We start from the raw sequence: 26,355 nt of genomic DNA on the forward strand, positions 1-26,355 counted from the left end.
ACAAAACAACCACAAGTTGATACAAAATGATGCCCAACAAGGCGATTTTTCTGTTGTTAATTCGTCCAGCGACTATGTTGTCTCCTCTGCTTGTATCTGGCCTACAGCTCAGTCTCCTTGACGATGGAGACGTTGTCGCTGTTGAACTGTGCCGAAAGGAAGCTATTGTCGTCCAGACTATCCATCTCCGAGTCGTCTCCGTATCCCTTGCGGTTCATCATGGCCACAAACTCCTCGAAGCTGATGACTCCGTCTCCATTGGCGTCCACTTCGTTGATGATTTCCTGCGCCTGCTCTTCGCTGCCCATGAACTGTACGAGGTCAGCCTTGGTGATGTGGCCCGTGTTGGTCGTGTCGAAATAATTAAATGCGTTGATCAGATGCTCCTTCTGGTTGGCCAGGTTACGCTTCATGGTGGCCGCCAGGAACTCCGGGTAGTCGACAAGTCCGTCTCCGTCGATATCGATGCCCTTGACCAGCTCCAGCACCTCTTCCTCAATCATACCGAGCCCAGTATCACGCAGAGCCTCGGCCAGCTCAGACACGGTAATGACACCGTTGCCGTCGGTATCAATCGCCATAAACTGGTTCTTGAGTTCAGCAATCTCTCCTTCAGTAGCCAAGTCAGCAATGACGCCAAGAGCAGCCTTCTTGAGTTTGTTGTTGCCCGTAAAGCGCTTCAAGCTCGAGAAGATGTTCGGGTTCAGCGTCATACTCGATCTCGGAGCAGACCCAGAGATCCACGGGTGACGCAGCACTTCTTCAGCAGTCAGACGCTTCGATGGGTCCACTAGCAACAAGTGACTGATAAGATCTTTGGCCTCATGACTCACGTTGGTCCATTCGGGCGAGTCAAAGTCGTAGCGTCCAGCACGCACCGAAGCGAAGATCTCCGGGTCCGTGTCGCCGTAGAACGGCGGATATCCACACAGTAGGATGTACATGATGACACCGATACTCCACAGATCACACGACTTGTCATAGTGGCGACCCAGCACCTCGGGGGCAATGTAGTAGGGCGTACCCACACGTGTAGTCATGACACCGGCACTCAGCCCGTCGTCCATACGGGACAGACCAAAGTCAATGACCTTAAGCTCGGCGTCTTCGGCTTTAGTAGCGAACAAAAAGTTCTCAGGCTTGAGATCGCGATGGCAAATGTCGCGGTCATGGCAATGCTTGACGGCGTCGCAGATCTTGCGGACGAGCACAGCGGCATCAGCTTCACTGTAGTGGCCACGTGCAATGATACGGTCGAAGAGCTCTCCACCTGTGCAGAGCTCCGTGACTAAGTGCAAGTGGCGGTTGCCCTCGCACACGTCGTAGAGTTTGATGATGTTCGGGTGGTCCAGAGTCTTGAGAATGCTGATCTCCCGACGCATAGTCTCCGGACGACTCACCTTGGCCTTGGGGATGGTTTTGATGGCCACTTTCTCACCTGTGGCCTTGCTCACGCCCACGCGCACTGTGCCATAGTGACCGTGGCCCAATTCTTTCTTCTCGATGTCGTAGGACTGGTTCACGTCGCGCAATTCGCCGGTAATCTGTCCATAATCATATCATTTACAATTTTTGTCAATTTACGTGTACTTATTAAAACGGCCACCATTCTGATACGTACTAGTTCCTTGAAGGCCTTGCGCTCGCGTGTCTGCGGGTTGCGACGCACAGCCGCTGGTGCAGCGGGAGGCAAGGGAGCGGTTGCTGGAGCTGCTGCCTGTTGCGCGACTTGTGCTGCCTGCGCTGCCTTTTGCTGTTGAGCGCGGCGGTGAGACGCGTTGTTGCGCTTGCCGTGTGGTCGCACGTTGGCTGTGCCACCGGCGTTGCTGCTGCTGCTGTTGCCCATGAGGTGGGGGATCTACTGCTCTCGGGAGGAATCTGGAGTGAGGGAGGCGGCGAGTGTGATTTTTAGTCCCCTCGAAAAAGCGATCGGGATCTGGCAATGGGTACAGAAATTGGCGCAACGTTGCCGCAACGTAAGATACAAAATCCGGTAGAGTATCCGCTCGCAACGTGCATTGACGAGGTTGAATCGAGTTTATCACGCATGCATTCCTGTGCAATGTGCACCTCCAAGTCCATGGACTTAGGGGTCATCTTAGTTTCCAGGAGATATAGCTGTTGTCACGCATTGAATACGAACGTTGACATCGAGTTGTTTTGCTTGTATATGTAATGTAGCGCAAAATGAAGCCAGGGGTACAAGTACAGCAGCGATTTCAGTCTTAGCTGATATCGTACCCGAATTGACAGCCATGGGTGCACGACACCAGACTTGTTGTTTCCGCACAAATGCAACCAACACTTGCTTCAACAGCACCAACGACCTTTTTCAGTCACAAAATCCACGTTATGTTGCGCCGAAGCTTATGTTGCGTGATTATCACGTTTACCGACGTGCCCAAATGTTTATGACTGAAGATGAAGCCATTTGCGCGACACCATTAAAGGCATCATCCATCCGCGTAAACGCATCCCGACTCACTGCGGTGGCGGTTGTTGTGGCGGCTGTTGGCCGGCGCCTTGCACGTGATTCCAGGGCAGCAGCGTCTGTAAGAACAGCAGTAACGGATTGGCATCGGCCGGCAAGTTGCCCGCCTCGAACTCCTCCTGGGCCCGTGCAAGTGCAGCAAGCGCCTCAGCATCCAGCGGCTGACCGTTCTGAAGCTGCGGAGGCTGCAACATCGGGTGGTCTGCAGGCAGCGTCGTTATCTCGTCCGAGTAATCTGCAGCGAAAACAATTAGCACACTATTGTAGTCAGATATCCAGCTGTGCATCTCCTTACCTGCAGTGACAGCGCGAATGTACTTGTGCAGACACGCGGGTAGCTCCAGCACCTGAGGGTTTGCAGACACCAATGCTGGAGAGGCAAGAGCGTGTTTCGCACTACGTAGAAGGAACGACTGTGCGTCATTCACCTTCCAAATGGAATGATTCCTCGTCACGTAGATGTCCAGCAAATGCTGAAGCACACTCTGCTCTCCATCGACACTACGAGCGTTAGCGAACACACGGCTAGACAAGATCGGTTGCCACGAAGCTATAAAGATAAAAGGAACGTAAGTGTATGCTGAAGCTATGACAAGATAGATTGTAGCCATGTGAACGTACAAGACGACGGGTTGGCGGCAATTTTCTCCAAAAGTGGCTTGAGGATCGTCGGGAACTTGAGCAGCGCTGTTGCTAGTTTCTCCTTGGCCTCGCTCTCGTTTCCTACGAAAAAGCTACAGGTAACAGGAAAAGTTAGTCGTTAGATCTCCAGCACAGTCGAGAATCGTATATTACGTACTGGGCGAGTGCCAGCGAGAACTGGAGGTTTGGCAGCGCGGCAATGCTGTCAGACGCGCCAATTGATGATTTCCAGCTAGTCTTCTTCGCTTCATCGCTAGCAAATCGATCCACAGCAGGTGTTTTGGACTCGAATAAGTCGATGAGGAACTGGCACTGGCGAGATGTCAGCGCGTAGTAGTCAATTGCCAATAGCACGTTCATCGGGTCGCCTTGAGGGTCCAGACTCAGCAACAGCTTGGCTGTTTCGAACGCACTACGCATGCATCCTCGGCGTCCAACCTGCTTCATCAGCAAGAAGAGCGCTCTGAAGAAGCCCGAATTGTGCTCGGTTTGGATGTCCATACGACAATTTCCCTTCGAGACGTCGAATTGATCAGCCCACGCCAGCTCCAGTACGTACATGCACCGCTTGATGCAGTCCGTAGCGTGATCCATCTGACCGTGATGCTGGAACACTTCACTCATTGTGAGCAACGCATCAATGTGGTACGGGTAACGCTGCAAGAAGTGAGCGATGAGATTCGGGTCGTGCGTCCGCTGAAGAAGCTCAAATTCTTCTTGTAACTAGCAATGGATACGACAACAATTATTTACGTTATTCGAAAATACTCAATTCGAGTCAAAAGTGCTGATTTCAAACCTTCTTGTAAGCGATCGACCACGTGATTTCATAATAGCTGCACAAGCTGTTCCATCCAGCGCCTTTAGGTTTGTTGGATCGCGTCCAGCGAATGCCGCCACCAACGAACGTTGGAGGGCGTGGCCATTCGTCCAGTGGCGACACCATCATCACCTTCTTCACCGCTACTCGCGCAGCAGTCCTACAATATGTTTTTTTCGTCAGGTTTCGTTTTCCACTAATAACGACGCAACACCAATTTGTCGTACCGAGGATCTCCGCGCTTTCGATTGTTGCTGGGGCCACCTTCTTTCACCTGCATATAGAACATGGCAATTAATTTCTTGAACGCAACACTCCCAAAGCGCGTCGACCTACGCCAAAAATGCGCTTCATCTCCTTGTCAGCGTTCGCAAACTTGAGCTGCACGCCGAAAAGCGACTGCTCTTGTTCATTGCGAATGGATGTGGCTTCGTCGACGCTCAAGTTGCCCGCTTCAGCCGCCAGTGCGTCAAGAATGTCGTCCACCGACTGCTTCTCCTCGTTCTCATCATCGCTACCTGCCCCTTTCTTTCTATTTATCTTCTTGCTTTTCCTGCAGCGTCAAACGCAAATCTCGGTAAGTACAAACGGCGTGGCACCGCAGACTACGGCGAATTCCCTCACTTCTTGCTCTTGGGAGGCTCCGGAACCGCCACCGGTTCCTCTACTTCTTCATCTTCTTCTTGCTCTTCTTCGCTATCATCGCTCTCGCTTTCGCTGTCGTCCGAATCCGCTAGGAATGCGAAGCCCATGTTGGCTGGGCGCTTCTCCTCAAGCTCCTCGTCCTCTCCCGACTCCACGTCCTCATCACTATCGACATGGGCCTCGGCCTCACGCTCCTTCGCTAGACGCTTTGCTTGGCGGGCGGACCTGGAAGCAATGGCAGCGTAAGACGCCAGAGGTGGGCGTAAGTATCATCACATTCGTCCAACTCACATTTTGTTCAATCCACTACAATATTGCAAATGCCATTTATTTAAATAAAACGTCCATATTTATTCATCTTAAATACAAATAATTTTAAAGCATTCATTTAAATAATGGTAGTGATATTGTGAATGTTGAAAATCTTTTTCAAATTCCAATTTACCAATTGTGGCGCAATTCAATTTTTGTGTTATGGATTTTTGTATAAAAAGTACTTTGTAAAAAAAAAGTGCGCATTGGTTTTTGATCATTTTTTTTAAAAAGGTGGGCCACAAGCTATGAAGAACTTTTTTTTCAGGAAAAGTGCTTTATGATAGATAGTACACAACTTAAATGGGAATGGAAAAAGAATATTTCGAGAGATCTGATTGGCTGGGATGGCATTCAGACGAAAAAACCCATTAAAATTTAATTTTTTTTTCGTCTGAATGCCATTCCAGCCAATCAGCATGCGTGCCGATGGTTTTAACAAAAAAATTAAGTTTAAACATATTTACTCAAGTATTTTAGTCACGGCGGCAAAACAGCCCACATCTCAGTACTCTGTCAGAGTACTGTCAGAGTTGAAGCTGATCTGATGGCGGTGTTCGAGCGCGCAGCGGCGGAGCTCAAGGCGGCTAATGTAGCCGTGAGCGACACGCACAAGCTGCAGCTGTATGGACTGTTCAAGCAGGCGACAGTGGGTGACTGCAGCGTGGCAGCTCTCCTAGCGGTCCCAGGGGTGAGGAAGCAAGACGCAAATAGTTATGGTGCAATAGCCGTGGCGAGCAGGCAGTCCATGCGTGCATACTGCACACAGCCCAGCAATGCCTCGGGGAGCTCTTCCTCGCTCTGGCCTTCAATCACAAAGCCCATGTCTACCGTAAAGTGAGTTGACTGTGAGCGGCAAAGCGAAGTGATATGTTTCGCGACCGTGTCGGACGAAATGTCGACATGCACTTCCAGGTAATTCGGTCCCTTAAAGTACGTCGTCTTGATAGCCTTGCCGATAATGCACGGAGTAGTTCCGACGCTCTTTCGGATGATCCACGGGCCGTCAACAATAGTCGGAATCAGCTTGAAGCGTGAGCTCCGGAACGCGTCGTCAGCATCTAGAAATCGTTCCCAAAGCTTCTCAGCCTCCGTTGGGTCTTCCGAACCTGAGCTCTTGGTTCTTGCAAAGTACTGCACAGTGGCGACAAGAGGACTACCCGGAATAATAAGCGTCACAACGAATAGTTGGGGCATGTCGTTGCCGAATTTGGCAAGCGCTTTGCTCGCGAAGCTCTTCTTGGAGCTGCACACATGCATCAGCTCTTCGTGTGTGCCTCTGAACGACTCGAACCATACTAGTTCAAAGACTACACAAAGCAAATTGTGTTAAGAAAGCTATAGTGCGCACTAGAGAGCGTTTCAAACGTACGAGGAGGAGCGCCAGTCTCCTTGATTTTGTTTTGGAGATAGGTCTTGGAGCGCAATTTGAACTGCATCCAGTCGGGCTGGGACCACAGCTTTCGAAGTTTCGGCTCCTGTGTTGTGCAGTTGTCAGCTTGCGTCTTCCACGACTTGACCGGAGAGGGGGTGGGCTTCAAGTTGTCCGGAGCTACGAAATCTGTTAAGATCAATTGTTAGCCATCGATAGCACTCCATGTAGTTCGGTGAAGCTGTAGCATACCCTTCATATTGATGTTGTCGAGAGAATGTGCGGTTAATATGAACTTCGAGAATACTTAAGTAGAGATTTGAGTCTGAAAACGAGTTCGGCACTAAATCAAAACCAACGAAACACCACGCCCTCGCTATAAATGGGTATACCCTTGCAATCTGCTTCAGAACTTCTGAAACAGAAGGTGAGATTTCTCGCTATATTTCTGCTTCATGTACCCCTATTCTAATGAAAGAGGAGAAAAATATCGACAAGTAGAGATTAAGATTGACCAGGTAATATGCTCCTTTCGGTTTTGGTTGAAGTGGATCTTTTCATCCGTAGCATTGAAATGCTTCGAAAGTGTTCACCGACAATCATACCACTGCAACGCAGTTGGAGGAAGGCTACGTCGATGCGCCTTTGAAGGAGGTTTCTTTACAATAATATTCATCAGGAGTAGATTTGACCAAGACCTGCATTTGATTGCTGTTAATCTGCGATCGCGCTTGAAATGGATAAGTCGAGGTGGTTGTACTGGATGCATCCCAGCAGCGCCTCCGGTAGTTCAGCTTCGTCCCGACCTTCGATAACGTAACCCACATCAACCGTAAGCCGAGTCGAGTGCGAGCGGCAGAGTGCAGTTACGTGTTTGGCGATTCGGTCAGAGCAGATATCGACCACCACTTCAAGGTACGCCGGCGTCTGGTAGAACGATGTCTCCAATGCCTTCGCAATAATAAGTGGCTTGGCTCCCACACTCTTCCTCACCAACCACGGTCCGTCGTGAACGGTAGGTACGAGCTTCAGACGCTCCTTCCGAAATGCGTCATCACTCTTAAGGAACCGTTGCCACAGTGCATTAGCCTCGGACTGTGGGGCATCCCGAGTCCTTGCGAAGTACTGCACCCCGGCTACAACGGGGGTACCCGGTACGATCAGAGTGACGACGAACAGGGGCGGGACGTCGCTGCCATACTTGGCCAGCGCCCTACTGGCAAAGCTCTTCTTGGACTTGCTCACATGGTGCAGCTCCTCGGGAGTGCCACTGAAAACCTCGAACCACAGCAACTCGAACACTAATACACAAGAGTCAGCAAGAGTATTCGTGCTAGTCTACGCGTACTTTGCGAGATATACGTACAGGGTGGAGCAGAGGTCTCCTTCATCTTGCTCTGCAAGTAGGTCTTAGAGCGCAGTTGAAAGCCCGCCCACGTCGGTTCGGACCACATTTTGCGCAGTCGCGGGTCCTGCTCCGTGCAGATTTCGGACTTGCACTTCCATGACTTGGTCGCATCCGAGCATTTCTCAGGCTCTTGCGGCTGCAACGGCTTGAGCTCTGCTTAAGAGAACCAAATATTATCAAACCGTCGCGAATTCTACAAGTATAGAGTTTGCCTACCAGTCATGCTAGCGAGCGAGAAGAAAGCCAAGTGAGCAAAGGCGAGCGGTCGAGAATAGGCTGCTCAATGCCGTTGATAAGACGTCAAGGTCTTGAAGCCAATTTCCGGTGTGGCACACACGCGGATGACGGCAACGTCTGCAACTTCTTTGCCTGAGCAACAGCCGCGGCACATTCCCATCAGATCGAGAAAGTCCGGCGTGGCAACGGATCTCCCTCCAACGAGCAGCATGGGGCCTCGAGTGGAGCCTCCGAGTAACGTGCGCTCGCCCACGGCAAGCAAGAGGCGCATGAAGAAGTTCCGGGACGTCGTGTCCCCGTTGGACCCAGCTGATGCGCGTTCCGGTGTGCACAGCTCCGAGTTCCGCGGGTTATATAACCTGGCGATGCTGGCTGGAGTGCTCTACGTGTTCACGACGCTCTTCACCAACCTTCTCGTGAGGAAAGAACCGGCCGACTTGAAGCTGCTGCTGTCGGTCTTCTACTCGACCCATTTGCTCGAGGTATTGGCCACCTTTGTGTGTCAAGCTCTGTACGCCTACACGGCACTGATCCCTGTGTACATGGCGGGCACCAACACGTTATCCAACCGTCTGCTTATCAACATCGTGCACCACACGCTTCAAAGTCTACTCTTCTTCTTCACGATCGTCTTCATTGTTTGGCGCGACTGGAACCTCATCCACGCCGTATCAGCATTTATTGAAGGTCTCGTCCTGTTGATGAAGATGCACTCCTACATCCGTACCAAGCTGGAGATCGCACGCACTGAGAACAAACCGCCATCACCAGATATGAAAGACTTTACCATGTACTTGCTGATCCCGTCGCTGGTGTACGAACCAAACTTCCCGCGTACGAACCGAATTCGTTGGGGATACCTCGTTGAGAAGACTTTCTCGGTCATTATGGGGATTTCGATGCTGTACATCATCGTTACGACACACGTCATGCCTCGACTGGAGGATTCCGGTACAGTGAATCCGGTACTATCGATCGTGAGTCTTTTGCTTCCATTCCTGGGATGCTACTTGCTCACGTGGTTCATCATCTTTGAGTGCATCTGCAATGGTTTCGCTGAAGTGACCTATTCGGCTGACCGGGACTTTTACGCGGATTGGTGGAACAGCACAACGTTCGACGAGTTTGCTCGCAAGTGGAACAAGCCAGTGCACGAGTTTTTATTACGACATGTATACTTGGAGACTCTGGACTCGTACAAGATCTCTAAGACGTACGCCACTGTATTCACATTCTTCATGTCTGCAGCTCTTCACGAATGCGTCTTCATCCTCATGTTCCGTACAGTCAAGATGTACTTCTTCACTCTTCAGATGGTGCAGTTGGTTATCATCGTATACGGTCGTGGACTGCGTGGCTCGCGCCTGGGAAATATCACCTTCTGGCTGGGTATGATCCTCGGTCTCCCGCTACAAGCCGTCATTTACAGCCGCGAATATCACGGTGGTGAGCCGATCTTTATGGTCATCATGATGCCGGCAATGATCTTCGGGTTTGGCGGAGTTCTCGTTGCTTCGCTGATGCATCTCAGCAAAACGAGGAAGAAACGAGCATAAAGACTGCTAAGGCTGATATAATAGTACGCCAAGAGAAACGTAGAAAGCGAGTAGGTAGTAAGTATCAACAACATGATAGCTTTTATGACGAGCAGTACAGTCGAGTGCCTTTGCCTGTATAGTCTACTCTGCATAGTGAAGCTGGATATCACCGAGTGAGGTCTCGTACAACTCGCAGTTGTGTAGTTTACGATTCATCGCCAACATGCGCTTGAAAAACGACGAGTGTCCTACCACAGCAATGTGCTGCTCTGGTCTCTCCGCCAACTTGGCTACAAAATCCCGAATCCTTGCATCCAATTCCTCCTGCGTTTCTCGAAGTGGTAGCACTTCGTTCGGTGTCTTTGGCGCCACAATGCTGGCAGGAGGTGCATTGCCTGGTCCTGTCCGCGGGAACTTTTCCATTTCTAACCACCAGAATGGGTCCAGCTGTGAAAAGTCGATATCTGCTTGGGGCAGGAACTGCTGCGCCAGATCCGCTGGTACGCGGCCGATATCACACGCAGTATCCAGCATCTCTCGACACAAAGGTTCCACTGCAAAATAGCAATGCGTTAGCTCCGTTTAATTAACTCGAGTAAAGTGTAGAGCGTCACCTATGATGGGGATCTTCGTGTCGGGGAAGGCTCCAATTGTCGTCTCGATTGCTCGAGTCAATGGGCTTGTGATGATCTGCAGCTTAAGCGTTAGCATGTTGACAATCGGCTTCTCGTCTTTGTGTCTGTACCACTTGGATTTTATCCGCGAGGCACTTGGACTGGATTAGTTCGTGAAGTTTGACTGCTTGCTTCTTGCCCTTGGCACTCAGTGGTGCGTCCACGATCATGGGATCGCGCACCCACATCCACGAGAAGTTCAAGAGGCTACGGGTTCGCCACTCGTTGAACGTGGACTCCCCGTGGCGGATGCAGTACAGCGTCTTGGTGGTGGCGTCGCTCATGTTGATCAAATAAAAGAAAATAATTTTTCATTTTTGTGTTGCGCCAATATAGTCAGAAATTGCGCAACTTAACAGTTTGTTGAAGTTGTAGACGAATAAAAATGCTGCAAAGGTAGCAAAGATTGGCTATGCAGGGCATTCTGTAAGCTCTGGCGGGGAATTGAAAAACTTAAGTGGAGTATGTTAAGTAGTGTCAATTGCTGAAACCAAGAGGATAGCTTACCTCGGCAGGTAGTTCGAAAACAATTAGTTTGCCTTCAGAAGTTCCGCATATCATGGCTTTGCGGTCTGGCCAGCACTTAAGGCACTTGACGCAACCATCCACTCTATAAGAAACAACAAGGTGAGTGAAGTATATGCGCAAAAAGTAAGTGTAGCATCCCCACTTGGTGTGAAACACGATCTTGCCATACGCATCGAATGTGTTTTCATCTTCAAAAGTTGTATAATCCCAGACGATCAGCGTTCCATCCGCTGCAGCGCTGAGTACAAGCCCTCGATATGGCACCACGTCCAGGCACACGATGGGGGATCCAGAGCCAGATGATGAGGGTGAAGATGGCGGACGCAGCACACCAAGCTCGTAGGTTTCTGGCAGATTGAACATGTTCCACATGCGAAGAAGTGTATCATCAGATCCCGAGAAAAGGAAACAACCATGCAGGGCCAAACTGCAAACTGCGTCGCTGTGGCCTTTAAATGAACATACAGCAGCCTTCTTTGCGAAGCTCCAGATCTGTAGTGAAAGCAGTACACACGAATCGCCAATTAGGAAATCTGCGCATTTAAATCGAATGGCCAGGCTGTTACGTACTACAATCTGGCCTGTAAAGTAGCCGACCACGAAAAATTCCTGTCCTTCTTGAGCGAGGAAACTACCCTTGCAAAAGATCAATGAGGTGACTTCTCCCTGTTTCTCAGACAGAAATGACGGCTGGAACGGTACTCCTCGCGGAATGCTATCGTGATTTACTTCCCACACAGAAACCAGCCCATCTGCACTTCCTGCCAGCAATACTTCCTGATCTCGAACAATCCCCGCTGTATATTCGTCATTCGTCATTCATCATTAGTTCAGTAATCTGATGCATTTTACCACAGTATCACGTTGTGGAAGCACCTACCTGCTAAACACGTGACTGGGCCATTTCCTTCCAGTAACAACGTTGACATTTCACCCGCGTGAATGCTCCAGACTTTGACAAATCCACCATCGTGTCCAGTAAAAAGCTTGTGGAATTGCTTAGATGCAATCATGCAGGTGATTTCTGAATCTTTCTCCTCGAATTCAAATGACTCCTTCATTTCGTACGAATCCCAGCAGCGAATTGATCCGTCCAGTGAAGTACTAAAAAATTGACAAGTTTTTGCTGATTCGGCAGAAGTAAATGCTGGTAACTCACTCATTCGTTCAGCTGGGTCATCTTCCTCGTCAGCAAAGGAACTGATGTCGTTATCGATCACAACAACAGCGACAACTGCGTCAGAGTGACCACTATAATTTACATACCCAACGTTGCGGTTGCAAAGCCACTGCTTCACACCATTTGCCAGCCCGGTAAGTAAGAAATCGCCTGTCGGGGTACCGGACAACGAATACATCCCCACAATGGCCAACGGCATTGTTGAAACCATTTGCTTTTTACCAACCAGCTTGTCTTCAAATATATTCCACAGGTGGACATAACCTGCCACATCTCCGAGAAATAAGATATGGTCTCGTTCATCCCATGCGCACGAGATAAACCGCGCAGCGCTAGCACTACAGATTGTTGACGAGAGCGCACCAGATATGGCGTCGATGACCTGGGCCTTTTCGTCATATCCGAGCGATACAACGAAACAATTGTCAGCGATCAATTCAAGTCTCGAAATCCCAAGTGAGTGGAAGTGTGAAAACTTTCGCCTCAAACCAAACTGGAATTTGGTGTCAATTGAATCTTCCAATTGCTTGACGTCTGCAATATCTAGCGCGGATTCTGGTACTATAGCGTTCTCGTGGCCAGACGACTGTGCGTACACAGAGATGCCACCAGCTGAATCCCCGACAAAAAGTGTACCAGAGCGAACACAAAGCGCCGAGGGCCAGCTACTTCCTGGCTGTGTGATTGATTGAGCTGGTAGAAACCATGGGTAAAGCAGCAAAGCTCGTCCTTCCGCTGGGTACCATGTTTTTACTGTTCGATCCAAGCTACAGCTGACGAGACCATGGTTTTGCTGGGTTAGGATTCGCACACAAACGACGCTACCGCAATGCTCCGTGAGAGTTTGTACGCAGGAGTACCCGCTTCTAGTAGGCAGAGGAGTATCGTTGACACCCCACGGATCCCAGGTCTTGATGGATCGATCAGCTGAACCAGAAAAGAGCAGACCTTCGGGCCCCAAATCTGGTGCAAAGTCGAGCGTGAGTACAGCACCTGTATGTCCACGCATCGTGTTTGCCTTAGAATGATACAAATGGAAATCAATAATACACACAACTGACAGATAAGGTCAGAAGCACAATTGAACGTACGCACGGAGTTGTTATGCTTTGGGAGTGTGAGATAGGCCAATGCATAACTACACCATCGTGCTGCAAGGAAACACAATCAAAAGTGTGCCAATGTGCGTAGAGAAAAGATTGTACCAAGGTAACTAACCCTGCCGCCAAATATTCCCTTGGTGGGGTGAATATGGTAGCTTTCGAAGGCAAGGGCTTTATCTGAAGTCTGGGAACAGAGAACCGGGTTAAAGACGAGTAGCAACGTAGCTTTCAAGGCTTACTTGTGGCAAATGCTCTGCGAGTACAACCCGATCGATTCGGTTGCTTCCGTACATCGACTGTACATCCTGTCGGGACTCGGTCTTGTTGTCGTCATTTCCTTCACTTGACGCACTATTGATGGTGTTGGCACCTTCGTACGCATAGACTTCCCACGCCGTGAACTCAATCATTTGAGGTGACCACGATCAACAAGTGACTATAACCTGGCGTCTCTTCAAATCAAGGTGTCGGTTTATTTGCCGATGCAAAAGTCGGCGAACAATACGTCCAGAACGTCTTCGACGTCGATCCGTCCCAGGATGCGGCCAATCGCCATGGCAGCTCGACGGAGATCCTCAGCCGCAATCTCACTCTGATACGGATCAGCTAGAAATCGATCTAAGCATGAAAGGCACTCAACGAGATTCTGACGATGACGCTCTCGTGTGATCAGCGTGCCATTACTAGAGCCTCCAGCCGACACCTCCAACCTGTAATGGATATACAACAGCAATCGTAAGTATCATAATATTTTAGCGCAGTTCTAACGTAATACGTACTTTTCCTTGACTGCAGTTGCAAGCTTGTCGACGAATACGTCGACGTTGTCTCCGTTTGCACAAGAAACAACGAGCAGCTGGTCGCGCTGCTTCGAGGCAAAAGTTTCCAGTACGCTTGCAATCTGGGACTCATCAACCTGATCGCTCTTGTTCAGTACAGCAAATGCACCATGCCGCAGATACGACTGGTATTCACCACTGTGAAGTTGTCTAGCATTCTTTACAAGGACCATGGTTAGGCACCCAGAACTGGTAAGGTATGTGATTTCATCTCGTACCTGAATGTCCATCATGACCACACATATATCTGCGTCACTGGCGCACTGTTGGGCTCTCAAAACACCCTCTTTCTCGATAATATCCTCTGTTTCGCGAAGTCCAGCAGTGTCACTGACAATGACAGGGTATCCGGCGATGTTTAACGGAACTTGCACCACATCTCGTGTGGTTCCAGCAATGGAAGACACGATCGCCGCAGGTCGTCGCGCGAGAATATTTAACAAGCTGCTTTTGCCAGCATTGGGCGGACCAACGATAGCAACCTGGACGCCACTACGCAGGATTTCTCCTCTTCTGCCGTCTGCCAAATGGCCTCGAATCGAATCTGCAAGCGCTCGAACCCTGGAATGACACCAACAGCAGCGAGTGAATAACACTGGCAATAACTTTCTATGCACAAGGATTCAGTCATACCGATCCACTGCAGCTTCGTAGGCTGCATCTGTAACGTCATCTTCGTCGTCTCCGAAATCGATCATGGCTTCCGTGTAGGCTAGACACTTAACAAGACTGTCACGCCAGCCTTCATAAATCTCTCCAATGTCACCCGAAAGCTGTCGAAGAGCCTGACTGCGCTGTGCTTCCGTCTCAGCACTTAACAGATCGGCCAATCCTTCCACCTGCACCAAATCGATCTTGTTGTTGTCGAACGCTCGCTCCGTAAACTCGCCCGGTTCAGCAGCACGGCAATGCTACAGCACCAAAAATTAATTTCCAATTATGCTTGACTACACCACAATGACTCTAGTACACACCGGCACATGGCTCAGCGCTTCCAAGACACCCGACACCACTGCCACGCTTCCGTGGGTATGGAGCTCCACGATGTCTTCACCTGTAAAACTGCCAGGATCCATCAAAATCAGTCTCCTCTTCTCAACTGTGTAGCAGCAAACTTTGTCACCTGTTCGGGTGTGGGAACCGCAGGACCAGCGCGTCATCCAGATGCTCCTTAGTCTTGGGATGGTAAAGCTTCCTCAACGCAGCACTGTATCATTCACTGCGTCGTCAGAATCAAGTCACTCACCAATACATAATCATTGCCACTCAATTGCACGCACACACGAGGCTTTGGTAATGCTGTAGACTTGCCCAACTGCTGCAGACATGAGTCCGCCTGGTCCCCAGAGATTCGGATGACCGCCACGCCAGCCTTCCCTGGAGCAGAGGACAGCGCGTAGATGGTATCGAGCTCATACACACCAATGTCACTGTCACCAGTGGTTGTAGAAATTGATAAACTAGCGAATTGCCGAGCACGAGCAGCTGGAGCACGGCCGCGCTGTGCACACAGGCGGCGAAGCATTGTTAGCGAATTATTGGCGAATATGGTGCAAAATATGAGAGCCTACCTTCTGGGATACAATTATAGTAGGTAGTATGGAGGGCTTTCACTTTTGCTGTTGTACTTGTATGTAAATAACTTCCAATGCACTGTTTGTTATTGATTGTGTTTACAAGCATAGCATTTCGAAATATTCTCCTTGTTACTTTGCTGCAAAGCTACTTAAGCTTTAGTAGAATGTCCAGTTACCCTACAACCAGAATCGCAACACGAGCTCACTCGGTGCTTACCATTGTCGTGGGCTTTCTCTCAAAGCGTTCCATTTTTTAAATCGCTCACCTCCGCCTTATACTGCGCCAATTTCTTTTGACGGTCGCCGAACCATTGGCGTGTATTAGTGATCTTCAGGAAAATGTTCTCGCCAGAACCAGCAGCCTCCATCATGAAGGATGCTCCATGTTTCATTTTCACAATTCATGAAGTCTGCATAATCCTCGGCTCCCCCAAATTATCAAAAGTAAGTTCAGTCTTGAGTTCCATCGATTCTTCTGGTTCTCGTTAAAACTCCTCCAAATCTTTCACTTCTCCGTTGTTTGGGATAACTCACCACGTCTCCCCCTTCGTGCAAGAATGGTAACTGAACAACCAGCGTCGCGATCATACAATCTTCTTCTTCAGTATCTAGTGCTTTGCAAAGTGACCACCTTCTTCGTTTACAAGCAGCTTGTACAATACGCATTACAATCGGACATCAGTATGTCCCAGACGCTCAGCGATAGCTTCGCTAGAGACCGCTTTCCCAAAGCGGGTTCTTGATCTCCACTTGACTGGGCGCTAGTTACCAGCTCTTACGAGCATTATCGTCCAAATTCGTGTTGAAGTTATGACCGAACGGAGATTTCTTGCATTTCTTAATTAATCAATCGTTCGGCGTCGTATTCGTGCAATGGTATCGATATTGGCCCTACATTAGCGATATATTTCCCTGGGGCAGTACCGGCCTTCCCTCCGAATGAAAATTCTCCGGGTTGTTCATCGACGCGTCCGAACACTTCACTAATTCTGACGCAGCCATCGCCTAATAGGGTAGGAACTGTATCGGGCCTACCTTCGCCTCCGAAGGCCATTTGCCTCCTTAAAATCCTTCGTTTGCTCTCGTTCCGGAGAATCGGATTCAAAGCTAAATTCCGTCTCTAGTGCGCAAGTGGTATCCGTGAAACGAAGAATGATAAGGTTGGAATGCGTCAGACCCGAACTTGACAAGAAAAGCGATATTTCAAAGCTAGCAGCTAATGGCTTCAGTTAAAATTGTGCAATTGAGTGAAATTTTGTTTCCAAGTTTCGATTAAGTAGTTGGGGTAGTGAAGAATTTTAGATAGGCAGTGTTACACCTTCAAAATACTCGAGCATATCGTCGATATCGCTGCAGTCGAAGTTCTCCGAGCTGCTGCTGCACATGGTGTTGGCTCGGCTGATGGTAGAGGCTTCGTGGGGTGTAGCTGATGGTGGCGGGGTGAGTTTAGGGGCGACATTGTCAGTGGCTGTAGCTGTAACTGGAGGTGGCAGGGCAGATTTGGTTTCAGTCGGCACCTTGTCGGGTGTATCGAGCTTCAGCACTGTGTCGCACAGGAAGTCATACTGAGGGCTGTCGAGTGAGGAGTCATCAACACTGTGGTGGCTTCGAACCGACGATGCTTGAGATGGCGGGGCTGACGGACTCATTACCGGTGGCACAGGAGACTGCAGATGTGTCGTTGGCAGTGGAGTTGGCAAACAACCTACTTGTTCTGCTCCAGGGGAGAGCAACTCGAAGGATTGTTGTGCGCCAACCGAGGTAAGAACATCGGCCTCAAAGATCCTCCGTTCTCCCCCAAAGCTTTTACGGCTTGATGAAGATGCCACAGAAGATGCAGGCGACGGTATCGAAAGAGAAGATTGTCCGCCCAGCGAAGGCGAGAGAGGCTTCAACTGCGGCGGCATGTCCATCTCATCGTAGCAATTCAAGTAGGCAGCAGCCGACGCTGTGCTTCTTTCAAACACGTCGTTGGAAGTTGCTCGTCTCTGCTTGCGCAATGCACGCTTTGTAGCAAGACGTTTCTTTTGCTCTTGTGCATTGCCAGCTTCAAGCTGACGTTGTCGCTGCTTACTGAGTTCAGTAGGCTGCATGAAAGACTTGCGCTCCAAAGGAGTGCCGGGACTCTCCTCGTTTTCACTAGAGCTGGAACTTGATAAATGCGCTGCACCACGTCGCGTAGAGGGCCTTCGACTGGGTGGCATGAATTTATCAGGGTGGCTTACACTTCGTCCACGTTCATCAGGGACACCACGCACGTGGTGGTGCACATGGCCTTGTGCTTGTTGACGCTTCTTCTGTTCCTCCTGCCACCGTTTGTGTCGACTGCTCTCAGTCGGTCCAAAGTATCGACTGCGTGTCAACCAGTGACTCATTTGTCGGTCACGGTACTTGGCCAGTGCCTTACTCTTTTCAGCAACAGCGCCACGAATATCGTAGATCGCCTTGGAAATCGTGCGTAGTTTCACATCGCCACCTACAGTCGTCGCTACAGGAGAAGAGGATGCTTCTTCGGTCGGATCATATAGCCACACATCGGCTCGCATACGAGGATGTCGTTGGCCTGCGGGTGATGCAGGCAAACTATGCGACGTGCTGGGCATCATCATCGTCACGACGGGCCTAGGAAATCCGCCGCAGATCGACGCTCGTGCAAGCGGAATATCGCTCTTTAGCACTGCAGAGCCACCGCTTAGCCATTGTGTTAGCATTTGCTGTACCCGGTGCATGCCCTCGTCCTCTGGACGACAGCATACTTCCTCATACCCATGGAACTCGCCAGAAATCTCGCGCACTTCTGAGTAAGGAATTTCACGCTTGCTGTTGCAGTCAGCATGTGTGCCTACGAGCAGTAGCTTTCGTCCAGCGGCGTCCGACAAATGCGCCCATTGTGCAATGACCTCCGCGAGCGAGTCTCGCCGCGTGAGGTCGAAGAGAAGCACGAAGACGCCGTCGTCGCAGTCCGGGACCTCTTCTCGACAGCGTAGAATACGCACAGCCGTCACTTTGTGTCCATTTCGGCCAGGACGAGGCCAAAGGTACTGAACCTGCAGCGTTGCATTCGTCGCGGCCTCTTTGGCCCCCAGTGCGACCACGAAGCTCGTCTTGCCCACCGCATCCGCACCAACGACACCGACGCTGCTGTTCCGCATGGCTCACGGACACTCCGTCACTCGCTCGCTTATTTAATTATGCGCTACGGCGAGCACCTTCTCACCACACTGTCGTGTGCTGGATACAACCGCGGCCAGGCGGATATCAGCAGACGGAACGAGGACGTAGGGCGCGATATATCGCTGGCAAATAGCGCGTGTATCTCTATGGAAACTACACGACGAGAACTCAGTATCGCGCTAGACAACCAGATCAATTGCAGCAACGTGAAAGCGTAGGGGCGCGCTAGCTTTGCCGTTATTACTGCAACGGCCGCAAAAGGGCTCCTTCACTTTGGTGCTGGAGCCAGAGCCTATGCGTACGATCGGCGACGAGCGATGCCACGAAAAGCCAGTCGGTCCAACTTCACGTTCCGCCGGCCAACATCTTGTCATGCCTCCGGGGTTCCGAGTTCACAAGATGCCAACCCATTCCATGCATAGAACAACGAGGGGAATAGACTTCCCTTATCCACAGCCACGATCAGGTGGTTTGTATGGAATTCTTCGTGCAGATTGAACGAAGAATTCCTTAAATGCAAAAATGTCAGGTATACTAAGCGTAAGCTAAAACCTCAAAATGCAACGTTTCAAAGCGCTTTATTCAGTAAATAGAAACGACTGTTAACATCTTCTCATAGCGTTGTCTGTGACTTAAACTCTTGCTAATGTTTTCCAGGACAAATGCTCTAACCTTTGCTCTCTTCTCTTGATAGAGGAGGTTGACAAAGGAAGACGGTGTTTTATCTGCGTGTACATCAGACCAGCGGCGCTGGTGGAGGCATAAGCTCGCCGAATATCTTCTCGCGATAACAGGGCTTCGACAACTTGCATCAGACGTTGAAGTTCGGCCAGTCGTACCTTCTTAACGCGGGTAACCATATCGTGTTTCCCCAGCAATCGTAATGGCGGATTTCCTGCACACCAGTGCTGCCATATCACCTGAATCGTTCCTGCTGGGATTGTAAATCCCTCAGCAACCCTGTGAAAGCTACCTCCCCCCAGCTAAAGGTCTATCTGGGACGTGGCTGCTCAATTGGCGCCAATGTTGTGGTGAGGCGTCTGTCTCGCGCCTTGATCGCCAAGTGCCAAGTTCGACCGAGCAATGGCCGATGCAAAAGCCGTTTCTATAGCCTCTATGGTCATCACAGAGCCATGCACATACTTTTCAGAATTGTTTCGGAATTTCCAGCAAGTCTATCTCTCATTTCATCAAACCCCGCCTTGTACTGCGATAAGGTAACCATAATTACTACATGGGGAGGAATTCCCGATGGACTGATAGGATTGTTAACTCAGAAAATACGACACACAACTCGTTGTCGGAGCCACTCAAACAGTGGCTGGATTTGTGTTGCATATAGAGAGGTAGAAAACAACACGTGAGCTGGTGGTAGCTGCACACTCAAGAAATCTTTGTGATAAAGTATAGTAGCCAGTCCAAATTGGCAAACCATTCGCAGCGATAGGGGTACACCCGGAAATACAGTCGTCATGACAACACGAAGCCGCTGCTGTAAATCCAATCGCTCATCTTGATCATCGCTTAGAGGAGCAAAGAATGGTGGCAAAATAGCAAATTCTGGTGAATCAAATGGGAGACCAGTAACATACCGCCCAACTACCATATCGCCGGCAGCTTCGAATCTTACATACTTGTCCTGAACGCCTGGCAGGGTCCAACCAGCTCTAAGGCAAATTGAGGCAGCTGAGGGGACAGAAGTAGAGCAGCTACTAATGTACGTCGCGGCACCTTTTCTAGTAGAATGCGTTCCAAAGTCTTTTGTAGTCATTCCATTTTGCGACCGATACATCTTCGACTACCTGTCTGCCTAATACACGTTTTAACAACTTGGGAAAGCGACTATATTGGTTTTCACCAGGATACAGTTTGCCATTACTAGCAAATCCAAGAACCGCAACATACATTCCAAACTTAACACAGGACAGATCCCGGGCATTAGAGGGTTGGCGTATACGTGTCGAGGGTCTCGGGGACGACTACTATCTCGATCGTTTTTCATGTGTGCAAATGTTATAGCCACTGAGTCTTCACTCCACGAAAGATGGACATGCCTAATCGATTCTGTGCTTTTTGATCGACACATCAAATTCCAACAAATCAACAAAATGAGTTGCCGAATATATCCTCCTTTTTGCTGGACTGGATCAGTGCTTTTGCAACCACTCTGTACATCGAGAACGAAAAGGGCTCCTTGCCCTCGCGAAATGCGTTCATTACTGCCTTGGACCACTTGTGCTACAATATAGTAAAGTCCTTTAAGAATCACCTTATTTGAGTGTCAAAATCCGAAGGTCGACGAAGCTCTGTAAATAGACTACAATTTACACCAACACAGAGCAAACATTGCCAAAAGTTGATTTCCCCGAGACACCTCGCTGCTCCATCGAAGTAAGGTAGCGCATGCAGTCCTTAGTAGTTAGCACACTAAGGTCGATTGGACTTGTAAGAGGCACTGGGTCAAACCACTGAGTAATTACGTCGTTGTTAATCTGTTCAAGTTCAAGAAATGATCGCGTGAAGAGCACCACACGATGGCTGTCGTCTGTATGACCATATAGCCAATCCACAAAGCGAGCCAGCGCGCGAATGTACACGTACTTGGTAGCACGAGCTGTAGTATTACCCCAAAACTTCCCCGACTCAAGCATCTAGAGCTTCCATTGCAACTGTTTATTAATACAATCGTTTCTAACATCTCTAGAAATAATGACTAAATTATGGCTTCGTTCATTCTGCACGACGAATTCCATTAATCTATACGTTTTAGAACTTTCGATGAAAATGTCGCTTGTCGTTGGATGGCATTCAGACGAAAAAACCATTAAAAATTAGTGGGTTTTTTTCGTCTGAATACAATCCAACGGCAAGGTTTATTTGGGTTATTCGGAACCCAAATAAACGGGTCAAAAAAGACAAATTTTGGGTCGTAATAAAATATGCTTGGATGACAATCAGAAGGAAAAAAACCATTAAATTTATAGTGGCTTTTTATCGTCTGAATGCCATCCTGGCCAATGGTTTATTTGGGTTATTCGGAACCCAACTCAAAATATGCTCGGATGGCATTCAGATCTTTTTTTCCATTCCCATTTTAAGTTGTTTGGGCGACTCCTTTTTGTGGTCGCATAATTCTGTAATAACGTTATTTATTTATTTTACTTCAACATTTTATTCTACTTTAAAATTTTATTTTCTTCGAAAAATGCCTGGAAATTTTAAGATGTTTGAAATTCTGCAATATCCAACCAATTACAATCATTGAAAGTCTACATTTGTAGTAATTTTAAAATCGCCATTGAAATTTCAATTTTTCTCCCTGCTCGCCAATCAGAATCCTCCATATTCACGTTCACGACAAGCGCAATAAGAAACCAAGGCAGCGCGAACCATGGGCGCCGGGCCATCCCTGGGCAAGTTCCTCAAGAGCATGGACGACGACGAACTCGCCAAGCTCGTTGAGAATGTGGGTTACCTCCATTTACTTGAAATTTGGTCCCACGAACAGTAAACGTGTCCGGCCAAACGGCTTCAAACGTCGCTCACGAGGACTTCTGATTAACATTGACAGGTCTACAAACTCGAGCCGCAACGAATGGAAAAGATGTTTGCGCAGGCCAAGCAGCGCTACTATGAAGGTCAGTCATTAGCTGCACAATTGCTCTGAATTGCACAACTAACCTTGTCGTTGCAATCTAGAAACCGGAGAGCAGCAGCCTCGGGATGCCGACGTGATAGACGCAGCCGCTGCGTTGAGCTTATCTGCTTCACTGTTGCAGCATTCATTGCACTCGTCTTCTGCTCCACCACCATTAAGTGAGATGCTGCCGCCACCTTCGACCACAGTAGCGTCGTCTGCTCGTGAAACGAAAACAGCACCGAACACGGAAGAGATTGTCAATCCCAGTCCAGTTGCTGGAGATAAAGACCAGATGAACGCTCTTTGGACTTTTGAAGGACATGTTCTTCGCAAGATGCAGGAGGCTGACAAGAACCCGCAGAATGGTGGAATGATGGAACTTTTGAGCAAGAATGGCGGTGGAGCTGATTCATCGACTGGAGCTGGTACGCTGCGTCAGCGCGAACTTGACGCAGATGGATATCCCGTCATGTATGGCAGCTGTGGTCGTGATAAGCGATACAATCGCTGCACCGTGTGCTACTACCGTGGTCTCCGCTGCAACACCGATCACTATTGTGCATGTTGCCAAAAAGCTGTATGCATTCGACCTCGGATATACCCGGGCGAAGAACACCCAAAGATCTGCTGGAATGTGCTACACATGGACAAGGAGCTCGTTAAACGCGTGCAAAAGAAGAAGAAACGCAAGGCTTCTTCTTCTGCATCAGCATCGGGGCGAGTGACGCGTCAGAAGAGTGTCGAATCATTCATAGTCCTTAGACCTACCAGCCAAAATGCCGTAGTGCCAGACGTGAGCGGTGCTGTTGCCTTGTAATAATTTCTGATGACAAATAATTGCATGGTTGGCCCAATTTTGACAGAAGACAGGCAGAACGATGCTGAAGACAGCATTTTTGTTTGTTTACCAGGACGGAGAGCAAAAAAGTAGTATGCAGGCAGCTGATGGCGCGGAGAAAACTTGAAGTATGCTGAAGGCCACGACGTCGAAGAGTATTGCACTTGCCAGAAGGAGAAGACGTGAAGGCCTTGCGAATGTCAAGATGAGAAGCTTTCAAGGGCTGCGGATCAGTATCGTGGAGGAGGACGGCGAGAGTTGTCCCGTGGTTGGAAGTCACGACCACGCTGTGGCGGCGGGCCTCGGTCTCGGAACGATCGGTCTCGATCTCCACCTGGAGGTGGGCCTCTCTCGCGATTCCGACCGCGATCGCGGCTGCGATCTCTCGGACGCGGGTTCCAGCCACCTGAATCAGCACCAGGGCCATGCATAGGACCAGGAGCAGGACCAGGGCCAGGGCCAGGACCAGGACCAGGACCAGCGCAGTTGCCGGCAGGGAACTGGTAGGCTTTGGAAAAGGATATACGCATGTGCGAGTCCGGGTACGCCATATTGTCCAGTCGGAGGAGTGCCATGATAGCTTCATCCAGAGAGCCCATCTCAATCAGCGCCATCTTGGTGTTATTCTGCAAGAAATGGAAGTTCTTCACCAAGCCATACTGCGCGAAAAGGTCGACAAGGGCGTTCTGGTTGCGCTGCAGTTCCATCGGAATCCCAGAAATGTGAAGCAGCGGACAGGGCGAGACAGCCTCCTGCGGACTGCGGCGTCGGTAGCGGTGCAGCGGCGAGTTCGAAAAGTCGAGCGTATTCTCAATCTCGAAGCGGTCCGCATCTGCGTGTGGCATCGACACACTTGTGTGCTTCGAGTAATCCACACGTAACTTCTTGCCGAAAACGTATACGCCATCCAAGTGATCCAACGCCGAGGTCGACTATCAAAGCACAACAGTTCCAGTGAGTGATCACAACTGGGTCAGTTTGGTTACGAACAAGCGTCGAGCTTACATGAACTTCATCAACGAATTGGATCAGCGCTGTGTCCCGCTTGCGGAACATGATCTTGATACGGAGAACGTCGCCAAAGCAGCCAAAGAGCGTAAAAATGCGGTGTGGACTCTGTCATGAAGCAATTTTCAGCATCGAGTAGCAATGGAAACAACAGTGAAAGTCCAGACACTTACAATCAGTTCGCGATCAATATTGCTGCAAATCAACGCAGGAGAAGGTCGGGTATCACCTCGTATGGCTCGCCCTGTCGAATGTAGCGGTAACTGACGCCCACCACGAACATCACGAGGTCTGTCCATACTCGGAGGACGTTCTTCGAATCGTGACGGTGGGTTACGAGTATCACGCATGTCCGGAGCATATTGGTCACCACGTCCAACGTTAGGAACATTCGCAGGTCCGCGGTAGTCGAACTCATCACGACGTGGAGACGGTTTACTGTATCCGCTATCTCGAGGAGCGTCTCGACGGTCAGAAGAAGTGGGGGTCACGGGCTCGGGGTCATTGCGATCATCTTCTCCACGCCCTGGGCCTGGAGGGAGATTAGGATTCGTGTAATCGCGCGATCGGTCGTCGTTGTAACGCACACGAAGCTCCGGGTGACGTGAAAACACGATGCTCAACTGGTTGCAGCCTGTGTAGATGTCACGTCCATCCAGTGCAGACTGTGCAGCCTGAGCTTGATCCACTGATTCCATTTGCACCAGCGCCTTGAACTCATTATCCTTCCAGAATGTGACGATCTTCTGAACGTTGCCAAACTTTTGGAAAACCTGCAGTGTGAACAACCACCAACTGAATTTGTAAGTCTAGAACGTTGCCACCACAATCGTGTAGCTGAGCCCGTACCTGTTGCAGCACGTCCACTGTGACGTCGTACTCGATCTTGGACACCGACACCATCAGAATTTGATTTGGTGGACCAATGCCACGACGAGGGCCATCGTGAGGGATCAAGCCAAGTTGACCTACAAACCATAACTCTGCAACGTCAGCATTTTGCTCAATTACACATAGCACAGCAGTATCGCACCTCCAGTGTCTCCTTGGTACTGAGGCATGTCTTGTTGGGGAGGGTATTGCATGGACGGAGGCTGCTGGTACGGTGCAGTTCTAGGCAGTTGCTGCTGTTGATAAGCAGGTGGGGTATCGTGCTCCGGACGCACTGTGATTTCATTTCGATTACTGAACTCGAAGAAGATCTTCTTGCCGCGGATAAGTGCGTCGCGCGTCTGGTAGAAAGTGACGAGGTTGGAGGCCGATGTGACGTCTGGGAATTGCACGAACGCTTGGCGTTTCTGAGGGATCATGAGACTCTTCTCAACGACTGCGAAGGGGCAGCAAAGCGCGAGAAGCTCGCTCTCGAGACAGTCAGCAGGCAGTCCGCAGACGAACACAACCTACGTGGTGGCAAGGGCAGGACACAAGACACAAAGAGCAGGACAGGAAGAGTGAGCAGGTTGCATCCGGATCAGAACGTGTAAGCATAGAACCAAGCCAAGTCAGAGTCAAGTAGTTACCCGCGATGCCGACTGCGAGTTGCGCTGGCGCTTGGACGGGTCGAAGTCATCGCCTCCGTCAAACTGGCGCTTCATACCACCGACGGATGTCATCAACGATAGAGGAGAGAGAGGGGGGCAACCAGATTGAGAAGCGAGGTGGGCAAGAAGCAAAGTCGTAGGCTGCAGAAGGCGAGGAGCGAACGCGTAAGCCAATGCGGAGAAGAATAGTCGACAATGTTCGATTCTTTGCCAGCGAGCAGGCAATTTACTGCGCACACCTACACGTACTACGGACGACAGCAGCACAAGACACAACACAGTCAGTTACAACATGGTATGAGCGGGTGCGAGCCCTGACAATCGCATAATGGAGCGTACCCCGAGAACAGCTTTTCTTGGTTGAGGCAGGATTCGAACGGATCGTGCGGTTGGAGTAAGCTGATGGCCCAAAATAATCTATATTGGGGATGTATCAGGACGTAAGATTGGGCTGCGAAGCTATTTCTGACGTAAAAGAAGGGGTTGAGAAGAGGTTTTATCTTTGGTGGCAGTCGCTGATTGGTCAAAAGTTTTGCGGTTTCACTAATTCCTGGATCTATTTCCAGCAAGGTCGGCGCCGGTCGTTTGATCGCTCCCCCTCGGTCGGAGGTTTTCTCCCTCCCTCATTTGCGAATCGCGCCCGGAAGAGAAGCAGAGAGCAAAGTAGGCGAGAGCCAGGGGATTCAATCAGCTAGCAACCATGGGTATGGCCTTTTCGCGCGTGTTCGAGCGCCTCTTCGGCAAGAAGGAGATGCGCATCCTTATGGTCGGTCTCGATGCCGCCGGTA

The 26,355-nt window shown here is 49.9% G+C and overlaps 11 protein-coding genes across 18 annotated transcripts; 2 read left to right on the plus strand and 9 right to left on the minus strand.

Moving 5' to 3' along the window:
• Nucleotides 1-16: 16 nt before the first annotated feature.
• On the minus strand, nt 17-2,038 carry PPTG_04024 (CAMK/CDPK protein kinase). The gene is made up of 2 exons (XM_008897830.1): nt 1,622-2,038; nt 17-1,544 (listed from the first exon to the last, which is right to left on the minus strand). The coding sequence occupies exons 1-2, from the start codon at nt 1,844-1,846 to the stop codon at nt 102-104; spliced, it is 1,668 nt and encodes a 555-aa protein (XP_008896078.1). The 5' UTR covers nt 1,847-2,038; the 3' UTR covers nt 17-101.
• PPTG_04025 (hypothetical protein) lies at nt 1,948-4,906 on the minus strand. Its single transcript, XM_008897831.1, has 9 exons — nt 4,890-4,906; nt 4,578-4,823; nt 4,290-4,506; nt 4,181-4,227; nt 3,933-4,113; nt 3,291-3,856; nt 3,113-3,225; nt 2,787-3,041; nt 1,948-2,726 (listed from the first exon to the last, which is right to left on the minus strand). Coding segments are annotated over exons 1-9 (1,872 nt in total). The 5' UTR covers nt 4,892-4,906; the 3' UTR covers nt 1,948-2,481.
• A 1,867-nt stretch (nt 4,907-6,773) lies between these two features.
• PPTG_04027 (hypothetical protein) lies at nt 6,774-8,055 on the minus strand. Its single transcript, XM_008897832.1, has 3 exons — nt 7,907-8,055; nt 7,649-7,843; nt 6,774-7,583 (listed from the first exon to the last, which is right to left on the minus strand). The coding sequence occupies exons 1-3, from the start codon at nt 7,911-7,913 to the stop codon at nt 6,997-6,999; spliced, it is 789 nt and encodes a 262-aa protein (XP_008896080.1). The 5' UTR covers nt 7,914-8,055; the 3' UTR covers nt 6,774-6,996.
• Nucleotides 7,987-9,593, plus strand: PPTG_04028. 2 transcript variants are annotated; one of them, XM_008897834.1, is made up of 2 exons: nt 7,987-9,140; nt 9,215-9,593. In XM_008897834.1, the coding sequence occupies exons 1-2, from the start codon at nt 8,032-8,034 to the stop codon at nt 9,375-9,377; spliced, it is 1,272 nt and encodes a 423-aa protein (XP_008896082.1). In that variant the 5' UTR covers nt 7,987-8,031; the 3' UTR covers nt 9,378-9,593. The 2 variants fall into 2 exon arrangements, with proteins under 2 accessions (XP_008896082.1, XP_008896081.1); XM_008897833.1 differs by having other exon boundaries at nt 7,987-9,593.
• On the minus strand, nt 9,440-10,475 carry PPTG_04029 (hypothetical protein). Its single transcript, XM_008897835.1, has 3 exons — nt 10,211-10,475; nt 10,080-10,155; nt 9,440-10,019 (listed from the first exon to the last, which is right to left on the minus strand). Exons 1-3 carry the CDS (start codon nt 10,421-10,423, stop codon nt 9,607-9,609), a joined length of 702 nt encoding a protein of 233 aa, XP_008896083.1. The 5' UTR covers nt 10,424-10,475; the 3' UTR covers nt 9,440-9,606.
• A 407-nt stretch (nt 10,476-10,882) lies between these two features.
• On the minus strand, nt 10,883-12,856 carry PPTG_04030 (hypothetical protein; the record flags this gene model as incomplete). Its single annotated transcript, XM_008897836.1, has 4 exons — nt 10,883-11,014; nt 11,133-11,159; nt 11,238-11,464; nt 11,548-12,856. The coding sequence occupies 4 exons, from the start codon at nt 12,854-12,856 to the stop codon at nt 10,883-10,885; spliced, it is 1,695 nt and encodes a 564-aa protein (XP_008896084.1).
• A 173-nt stretch (nt 12,857-13,029) lies between these two features.
• PPTG_04031 lies at nt 13,030-15,734 on the minus strand (the record flags this gene model as incomplete). Of its 2 annotated transcripts, XM_008897837.1 has the most annotated exons (9): nt 13,040-13,134; nt 13,190-13,660; nt 13,730-13,947; nt 14,008-14,350; nt 14,423-14,700; nt 14,764-14,851; nt 14,913-14,996; nt 15,070-15,290; nt 15,633-15,734. In XM_008897837.1, the coding sequence occupies 8 exons, from the start codon at nt 15,732-15,734 to the stop codon at nt 13,423-13,425; spliced, it is 1,572 nt and encodes a 523-aa protein (XP_008896085.1). In that variant the 3' UTR covers nt 13,040-13,134; nt 13,190-13,422. The 2 variants fall into 2 exon arrangements, with proteins under 2 accessions (XP_008896086.1, XP_008896085.1); XM_008897838.1 differs by lacking the exon at nt 15,633-15,734 and having other exon boundaries at nt 13,030-13,660; nt 15,070-15,341.
• Nucleotides 15,735-16,522: 788 nt separating this feature from the next.
• PPTG_04032 (hypothetical protein) lies at nt 16,523-19,035 on the minus strand. Its single transcript, XM_008897839.1, has one exon. It carries the CDS (start codon nt 18,516-18,518, stop codon nt 16,665-16,667), a length of 1,854 nt encoding a protein of 617 aa, XP_008896087.1. The 5' UTR covers nt 18,519-19,035; the 3' UTR covers nt 16,523-16,664.
• Nucleotides 19,036-20,307: 1,272 nt separating this feature from the next.
• On the minus strand, nt 20,308-21,191 carry PPTG_21552 (hypothetical protein; the record flags this gene model as incomplete). Its single annotated transcript, XM_008898360.1, has 3 exons — nt 20,308-20,350; nt 20,714-20,778; nt 21,021-21,191. 3 exons carry the CDS (start codon nt 21,189-21,191, stop codon nt 20,308-20,310), a joined length of 279 nt encoding a protein of 92 aa, XP_008896608.1.
• A 673-nt stretch (nt 21,192-21,864) lies between these two features.
• On the plus strand, nt 21,865-24,654 carry PPTG_04033. 2 transcript variants are annotated; one of them, XM_008897840.1, is made up of 3 exons: nt 21,865-22,006; nt 22,112-22,178; nt 22,240-24,654. In XM_008897840.1, the coding sequence occupies exons 1-3, from the start codon at nt 21,932-21,934 to the stop codon at nt 22,995-22,997; spliced, it is 900 nt and encodes a 299-aa protein (XP_008896088.1). In that variant the 5' UTR covers nt 21,865-21,931; the 3' UTR covers nt 22,998-24,654. The 2 variants fall into 2 exon arrangements, with proteins under 2 accessions (XP_008896088.1, XP_008896089.1); XM_008897841.1 differs by lacking the exon at nt 21,865-22,006 and having other exon boundaries at nt 22,086-22,178.
• Nucleotides 22,897-25,970, minus strand: PPTG_04034 (hypothetical protein). 5 transcript variants are annotated; one of them, XM_008897842.1, is made up of 7 exons: nt 25,907-25,970; nt 25,547-25,815; nt 25,060-25,426; nt 24,876-24,994; nt 24,200-24,799; nt 24,024-24,134; nt 22,897-23,950 (listed from the first exon to the last, which is right to left on the minus strand). In XM_008897842.1, exons 2-7 carry the CDS (start codon nt 25,637-25,639, stop codon nt 23,249-23,251), a joined length of 1,992 nt encoding a protein of 663 aa, XP_008896090.1. In that variant the 5' UTR covers nt 25,640-25,815; nt 25,907-25,970; the 3' UTR covers nt 22,897-23,248. The 5 variants fall into 5 exon arrangements, with proteins under 5 accessions (XP_008896090.1, XP_008896094.1, XP_008896091.1 ...); XM_008897843.1 differs by having other exon boundaries at nt 22,981-23,950; nt 25,547-25,806; nt 25,907-25,937; XM_008897846.1 differs by having other exon boundaries at nt 22,927-23,950; nt 25,547-25,907.
• Nucleotides 25,971-26,355: the final 385 nt, after the last annotated feature.

Source organism: Phytophthora parasitica (genome assembly GCF_000247585.1).
Source record: "Phytophthora parasitica INRA-310 unplaced genomic scaffold supercont2.6, whole genome shotgun sequence".
In the NCBI taxonomy this organism is placed as follows: Eukaryota; Oomycota; class Peronosporomycetes; order Peronosporales; family Peronosporaceae; genus Phytophthora; species Phytophthora nicotianae.